Source organism: Cryptotermes secundus, unplaced genomic scaffold (assembly GCF_002891405.2).
Source record: "Cryptotermes secundus unplaced genomic scaffold, Csec_1.0 scaffold1761, whole genome shotgun sequence".
NCBI lineage: Eukaryota > Metazoa > Arthropoda > Insecta > Blattodea > Kalotermitidae > Cryptotermes > Cryptotermes secundus.
The window spans coordinates 1-8,719 of NW_019724618.1; the positions used below are offsets into that span (position 1 = coordinate 1).

At 39.7% G+C, this 8,719-nt stretch overlaps 1 protein-coding gene across 1 annotated transcript; it reads left to right on the forward strand.

Moving 5' to 3' along the window:
• The first annotated feature begins 1,416 nt into the window (after positions 1-1,416).
• LOC111862574 (acetyl-CoA acetyltransferase, mitochondrial) lies at positions 1,417-8,713 on the forward strand. Its single transcript, XM_023848078.2, has 4 exons — positions 1,417-1,583; positions 5,273-5,410; positions 6,679-6,793; positions 8,176-8,713. The coding sequence occupies exons 1-4, from the start codon at positions 1,554-1,556 to the stop codon at positions 8,385-8,387; spliced, it is 495 nt and encodes a 164-aa protein (XP_023703846.1). The 5' UTR covers positions 1,417-1,553; the 3' UTR covers positions 8,388-8,713.
• The last annotated feature ends 6 nt before the right edge of the window (positions 8,714-8,719 follow it).

Sequence of the window (8,719 nt, forward strand, 5' to 3'; positions counted from 1 at the left end):
TCTCAACTATTTTTTGAAGTGATTTCAGTTGTGAGAGGATGTCATTTAACCGCCTTTGTTTACGAAAACAACTTGCGCACTCCGCAGTACCATTTATATCTGTATTTAGTGAAAGTATTTGGTAACGATCCAACAGCACACACGTCTCAACCGCCATATTGCCGCAAAACTTGATGTTTATAAGAAGACATTACTTCAATTTCTTTATCTTCACTCATTTTATAGCATTGATGAATTTTTTAAATATAAAATATAATAATCTTCCTACTGAATCCAATTGATAAATCCACCTATATAAATACTTCAGTTGTTTACCATAATTTTAAATATCTGTTAAAATTTATTACTCATTTATGCAGATATAAGCATGTAATATGACCCCATTTGAATTTATTTGTTAGGTTGTTAATTTTGTGACACTTATATATTAAGTATGACACGTATATTTTCATGTTTATCTGTAAGTATTCAATAAATATTTCGTTTTTTAATTTTAACTATACTAAAATGGTGTGTACAAAACTTAGACTTGTTTCTTATTTGTGTTCTTACGATAAATGATATAATGATACAAACTCCGTCTCAAGTGCAAACAATATATTTTGTGTCTTTGATCTTGCTCCCCTACACTACATGTTTCGGCCTCAGACGGCCAATATCAGGTGTATAACACTCATGTCGCTGTCACACTGCACCCAGCTCAAAATTTAACATTTAAAAACACTTTCCTTGTTATTATCAATTTCTTCTTCGTTGATAACTGTCTGGTTTGTAGATTATTTTATTTTACACACGTTAATTTTGACTTTGTTGTAATAGCACTGTAATAAAATCTTTAGTTCTAATTTTAAAAACCTTTAAAATTCTTTCCTAAATTTTAAAATTTTAAAAATTGTTAGGGTTATTCGCCCTATGTTTAAAGTGATGCAGCGGCTAGTTCTTGTTACCACACTGTATAGGTGTTATCTTGTGTAGTCTTTCTGTGTGCATGCCGCTGCTATTCTTTACTACTATTTATCGTATGGAGTGCAACAGGATGCTTAAATATAATATTGTGTTCTTACATTTTGATAAATTAGCTTATTTCAAATGATTTCATATTAAGGTATGATTGTTGAAGTTTCTTGTGAGGTTCTTATTAATGACTAGTATATGTTTATTTTCATTTTATTGTTTTTATTGACAAGTGTGTTTTACATGTATTATATTCGTATTTTCTACTGTTGTATTTTGACAATCTGCTTGTTTGTAAAGCAATGATTTTTTATCTGACTGTTCCTATATCCGATGGTTGTTCTCACAACCTTGTAAAGATCTTATGGAATATAATAAAGTGAATATTCGTGCGCTTTTCTGTTAATAATAATAAAGTGAATATGAATATGCTGCAAATGCGCTATGCGATTGTATTTTGTTAACACTCGCAAGACTACATTTCTGCTGTTCCTGTGCGTTGCCGAGCTTGCCGAGTATGTAGTGAAACGTAATTTCTGCGTTTTGGATATCGTGGTCGCCTTTGTTGTGGTTTTGGGTGTGTATGTGTGTGTAGAGGAATGGCATCGTCTCTACGGTGTAGGACACTGGTAAACAATTGTTAACTTTTTTGTGTATTTTAATTTTGTTGACTATAATAGAATTTAAAAGCCCAGAATATTACTGTTTTTGCTGTTGTAGGAAAGTGTAATACAAATTTTTTCGATTTCAAGGAAACCAGTTACCATGTTAAGAGACGTTAATTCATGTAGATTCCAAAGGGTTCAAACGATGGTGTATAATACTCAGAATTACTGGGCTTTTGGACTTTGCCCAGCAAGGTTAGCTCGTTCTAATGGAACCAACAGAATAGGTGTCTTCCTCCTCTCACCTGAGGCCGGAAACAGATCCATTTTAAAACGTGTTTTCTAGCTTCTAGAATACTGGACGGTGAACAGAGTCCAAAAACCAACTAATTCGGAACCTTGATACATGTGTATTAGTTTTACCAACTCTCCGTGGTTGTAATGAGGTAGTTGTGTGCGGGGCAGTTAAGTAAGATTTTTTTTTAATGTTTCGTAACATTCAACTCGTTATAAAGGGACAAAAATTGTGCAGCATGGTGTGTTAGGGAGCAAAGGTTTATATGATAGGAATGACCTGCAGTAGGATGCCCTTGATATAAGAAAACAGCTGCTCCTACTCACTGAAGCTTTTCCATCTTGATGAAAGATTTGCTATTGCTCGACCCACCGCCAGTCCTTCTGACCATATTTATAAGAGAAACTGAGTTATCTGCAAGGCAGTCATGTTTAGCATGACACCACTAGATGGGCCACTGGAGTGCAGAATGCAGTTTGGGCTACCAGACTATTAGCAGATGAATGAACTATGAGGAGAATAGAGACAGCTACATGATAAAGAGCATGACAATGTATTTACTTCACATAATGTTTGCTGAAAGTTGTCCCTGTGCTTAAGTATCATGCAACAAAGGTGTATGAGGGAGTGCAGGTAAAGGTTTAACTGTAGTGCTAGATAGAAGTAAGTGGTTAGTTTGGTGCTCTGGTGCTGCCAGTTGGTCAGAGTTGTGGAAGGATTGCTAGAGAGAGTATCTGCACCTGCCAGGAACTGAATACAAGTTGTCCCTGTGACCAACCTTGAGTAAACTCTTTTTTTGAGTTCATGTTTGTACTCACACTGACACACACTGAATATATCCACATTGGATGTTCTTTAAATTTTTGTACCTGTTCGTAGAATGTAAGCAGAGCAGGCAGTAGAAAATAGAGATGGGAACAAGGAAAATGGTAAAATCCAGAACATTGACACAAAAAATCGATTTTGTAAGGTGGGCCAGCGATTGAGAATTTTTTTTGGGGGGGGGGAAGGGGTTAATATTTTTAAGATGATTAAATCAAAGAAAATGAGATGGATGGGATGTGTATTACATATGCAGGAAACAAGAATGGCATTAAGAATTTTACCTAGAAGGTCTGAAGAGATGAGAAAGGCAGTATTGAAATGAATTTTACAGAAATAGATGGACATAGCATCACATAATGGACCCCTGCACCATCATGTCAGTGAGAACCTTGGATCTCACAAAACCAGTTTAACCATAGTCTGGTAGAAGTTCTCTTAGGTTTCAGAGTAACATGCCTTCATCTTCAAGGTTGAACAGTAAGCCAAAGAAGCAGCTTAGGATGAATTCTTTATTAGTCCTATTTCTATATATGCTTCGTTTGAATGTGAATATTATGTTATCTGGGCTGTGCTGACACCTGGTTTGGCATACAGTTACCATAACTTTTTGCCAGACTACGCAGCATACTGTAACATTTAGATCTGTTGCTAGGGAACAGCTAGGTAAACAAGTTCCTGCAAGGACAAATTCTTGGCCAACAATAGCTGAAGTGTTTCCATTACTAGGCAACAAAATTGTAAACACACAACAATAGGATGAATGTTTATAGCTCGCTGCTAGCAACGGTCAGCATGCCAATGACCTCGCTGGGTAGGAATAATGTGAGTCATGTTTTCTGTGTGGTCGGTGCTACACAACAATAGTGGACATGTTTTCCATAGGGTCCATGCGGAGAGGTTATCTTGGAGACCATCTGCGCTATCAGTCAGTCAGTTCTGAGTTTTTGGTAGAAGATAGGCAGAGAGCATTCGTTGCAGAAGAAGAATATCAGAAGTCGGCCTATGAAGACTTGGCATGTTGTTAGAAGATTTAGTCACAGACTGTTTTAATTCCATTACCAGGAGAAAGCTAGTGAAGGCTGGATCCTGGTGCATGTGTAACAGTGAATTGTAGATTGTGGGAATTAACAGTAGCACTGTATTTAAATGCGATTAAGAGAACTTGTAACCAAGGTGCTAATAAATGCAATCATCCGAACTAGAACCTGTCATTTTCATCTATGATACCACCCTACACGTGACAGTAATCTGCAGCTTCATATTTGTTCTGTGTTTAACAGTTACTTGCCTTTATCTGTGACGAGCAAGTGATTGCTTCTTACTTATGGTGGTATGTCACCATGCATAATTGGCACAACATACAAGGCTGTCAGCATTTGTGAAGGTCATATCATCTGCTGAATACAAAGGTCATCATTTGGGGCACCAACACCAGTGTCTGAACATTGTTAAATGTATCTCCAGATCTAAAGATTGCTATTGCCTGTCTTCACACTGTCACATCCCACAAGACGGCAAACACTGAGTCTTCTTCAGCCTGCAGTGTCTTCATTCAACAGTCATTTCCTGGTAACAGATGTTAACTTCCAACGCTAAGGTCCTTCCAGGTCCAGGAAATGTCCTGCAGCTGAACTATAGCACCATCTGTTCTGAACCTTCCCAGAGCACAACTGAACTACTGCCTCTCAACTAACTTTATCAAGTTGAAGTCAAAGTCAAAGCCACATTGCGACTGACGGTCAGTCAGTCAGTCTTGGTGTCAAGCCCAATCTGGGTGTTATGACCAGATATTTATTATTGTTTGATAGTCACGGTCTTGTTATTGTGGGGTGCCCTCTCTGACGAGAGGACGAGTCTGTCTTTTGTTAGAATCATTGTATGCAGTAGTAGGTCATTTGTTATAATGTAAATGATATTTGCATTTTACATGTTAAACATGTTAATGTATATAAAATATATACAGGTCCTATGTCAGTCCAGGCTCTGTACAGCAGATTATGCCCTGAATCTAGTAGCTTCCACTACAGTGGCGCTCTAGTCACTTGAATGACTGTATCACCCCAATTGTCTTCATTATAACCACTGTGCACGGACTGAACAGAAAACACCACCCCCAATATGTTGCCTAGAAACAGGTTGCATAACGTTGTTTTATTGTTGTGAGTGTTACGTAGGAATGGCCACTGTTTACAGAGTCGTCACTTAGCAGCAGATCTATATGCCACAGTATGTTGATTGATGCATTTTTTTGGTGCCGTATGTGTGCTATTCTGTGGTGTGTTGTGTAGATGTGAACAACGGAAAGACTGAAAGAAATATGTGGCAGCCTTCATGGTCATTGCTGTGAGAACCTCAGACATGTAAATGATGTTGCATACTGCATAGTGGCTGGGCCTGTGTCATGTGGCTGCCGCATGATTTTTGCTGGAGGTGGAAATGTTCTCTTGTCCACCGACATGGCCCCACCAATGCCCCACCCAATCTTAAAGATGATGACAGCAATGTAACTCTTATAACTAATACAGTGTTTTTACAGAAACATGTGGTAAATGACATTGCCAGTTGATATGTAACATGTTGCATCCTGTTGCAGGTGCATGTCCGTCATTGCAGTTCTGGTGTGCGCCTGAATGATGTTGTAATTGTCTCTGGTGTGCGCACACCCATGGGCTCATTTGGAGGTGCTTTGTCATCACTCTCCGCACCTCACTTGGCAGCAGTCGCCATTAAGGTACCCTCTCATTGCATAGCTTGGACTCTGCGGCATTAGACTGATTTTATTGAGTTTTGTGTGTTTCTTGGAAATGGTGGCATAAATTAGCAGCATGAATTTTATACCTTGTCTCAGCATATTAAAGAGGTGAAGTAAACAGTCACCTGTGTCTCTCTCCCTCAAGAAACGTGGCCATGGACACGTGACAGTTGTATAACTACTAATTGTGAAAGCATTGGTCTTCATGCACTAAACACAGTAGTTATGAATGGTTTGTGTTGTTCTTACGTGGAACAACAAGAAACATATACTTCTTTTGGCTTGTTTTGGACTTCACCCATTGTCTGGTATGTAAAAGACAAAAGACCACAATGTTTCAGAGACTGGATCTGTCTCAATCCTCAGTTGGGTAGGGCAGGATAAACCTACTCAGTTGGGCCCGTTAGAAAGAGCTAGCCTCAATCCAGTCCAATCTGAAATGTGGTCTTTTGTCTTTTACATACCAGATGATGGATGAAGTCCAAAACAAGCCAAAAGAAGTACAGTATACACCATCATCAGAATCCTTGAAAGTCTAAGCAAGAAACATGAAAACTAACAAAAAATTGATAAGCACAGTCATGTGGGTGTCACATGTTAGTGAAACTGATAACAGAAATGTGGCCGAGTTCTGGGCACAGCCACAACAGGTGTGCTTCCTCATGATCAGCAGACATTTTTTTAATGTTTATTTGTTAGGATGCTGAATAAGAGTAGACCCGGATAGACTTGAAAGGATTCTGACGATGGTGTATACTGTACTTCTTTTGGCTTAGTTTGGACATCGTCCATCGTCTGGTATGTAAAAGACAAAAGACCACGACGTTTCAGAGACCAGTGGACCAGTGATTGAGACTGGCTCTTTCTAACGGGCCCAACTGAGTAGGTTTATCCTTCCCTACCCACCTGAAGACGGAGACAGATACAGTCGCCAAAAGAAGTAAAGAGTAGACCCACATTGCATTTATTGACAATAATCAAGACTTCTGTGTTTTCTTATTTGTTAACTTTCCATAAACAGCCATTAAGATGGAAAAGCATTTGTGCAGTTTTTATGTTAAGGGGCATAAGCTGCTGTTGTAACCTGTATATCCATAGTCGCCATGTAGTTTACTTCATCTCTGGAGTCTAGATGGACGTACTTAACATTAATAGCACTGCATGCACCTGTACCCACAGCAGTCACATGACACAGAGTTGGCTGCCATTTTAGAGACCAACACTGAAAGGGTTAAATGATGGCACAGGGTGCAATCGAGAGGGCAGGCATTCCCAAGGAGGAGGTGAAGGAAGTGCTGATGGGCAACGTCCTCCAGGCAAATGTGGGTCAGGCCCCTGCGCGGCAGGCCACGCTCTTTGCAGGTATCTACAGCCACTGTCAAGTCATCTGGCATCAGATGGTGAATTGCTCAAGCCAAGAAATTGACAAGTGTTGTGTGGGGCATCGGGACAGGGGTTGGTCATGCTACAGTTTGTAAAGTTGCATTCTCCCACAACTTTCTTTTATGTATCTACCGTATTTACGCGTGTATAGGCCGCAGCACAATTTTCAGACAGAAATTATAGAAAAAATAATTTTCTTGGAATATTATTTCAGGAGTATTACACTCTGTATTACTAATTATGAATATAATTTTTTTAAATGAAGTGTGATTTCGAATATTTCGAATATAAGCCGCACCCCAGTTTTCCTCTTGAATTTTTGGCAAAAAATGTGCGGCCTATACATGCGTAAATACGGTATATACATGTAAGCAGGGGCCACCTGTCCAGTGGAGTGATAGTGACCCCTCGCAACCATTTTGAGCCAAGATGTGAGGCTACACCTCCCTCCACTCTTTCATAAATCTTCATGCCATGGCCCAAAACTAGCTACAGGGACAACTTTACATATGTACTTGTAACTGCTGCTGTGTTCATGAGATCTGCCATATTCTGGGGTCCGTTCTGGCCCTCCCCATAGTTTATTGTCAGTGGGTGCACTGGAACCTTCAGAAGTTTTGTGCCTGATATAACATCCCTAAAAAGAAAAGTGAAAACGAATTATAAAGTCGTTCCTCTGCTTAATTAAGCACTACACCGTGAAGACATGTCAGGGAGTGGAGGTATAGCTCCACCACCTTAGCTCTAGATTCAGGTGAGTACTAACATATCTAGCCTTTACAAAATAGCTTCATATAATTAGCATGCTCTATTTCCAGACATACCACACTAAAAAGAAGTATTGATTATCTACACTTCTGTGGATAAATTTGTTTGAATTTATTATGGTAATTTAAATCTGGTTACATTAGCATCTGATGTCTGGTCTGTGTGTCTGTGTCTTTCTCCTGTAATAATATCAGAACCACCTGACATTTTCACGGAACTTGGTATGAACCTCATGCCACTGGAGGTCATTGTAACTTAGTGTTACTAGTAATACCCACTTGGTGTTCATACAGACCCCTAAGGTGTGTCTGCTACCGTCTCTACATAATGTAGCATTGTGGCTTTTGTGGTGTGGAGAGAGACTATGAATATGCCAACAGACATCAGGGAACACTTTTATGGTGGTAATTGCACTTGTAATGATGGTGCCATAATCATGTCTGGCAAACTTAGCATAGTTGGAAATTCTGCTAGGTGCATTTACATTTAGAGGAAGGTAACTTTCCTCAAGTTCTTCTCAGGATTTCTAGTTCTGTGAAGTGTTATGAGCTTGTGCTCTGCTGAGCGTGAAGCTAGCCTGTTTTTTACTGCAGGGCTGCCAAGCACAACAATTTGCACAACAGTGAACAAGGTCTGCGCCTCAGGCATGAAGAGTATCATGCTGGGGTCTCAGGCCCTAATGTGCGGTCTGCAGGATGTCGTGGTGGCAGGTGGCATGGAGTCAATGTCGAACGTCCCATTTTACATGCCGCGTGGCGAGACCAGCTATGGTGGAGTGAAACTGAATGTCAGTAATGTATTGTGAGGCAGATGAGCCAACTGTAACAGTTTGCAATGAAAGTTTATATGTGAGACATAAGTTATTTGAAGATTGCCATGTGAAAGTGTCACTTGCTTTAATTAATTTTAGGGACCTGTATTATTTGAGTGTAACTTGCTGAATTCCTGTACCATAGCTCAGGCAGTTAAGGCACTGCCTCCTCACTGCATAGCCTTGAATTGGTCCAGGTGAGTGTCCTTCACATGTGACCTGGTACTTGACTGGTTATGGACTGAGGGAGTTAATGTGGAAGATGATCATGAAAAAACATGTCCACTAGATACATATGAAGGATCATAAACATGCTCCTCTAGTGC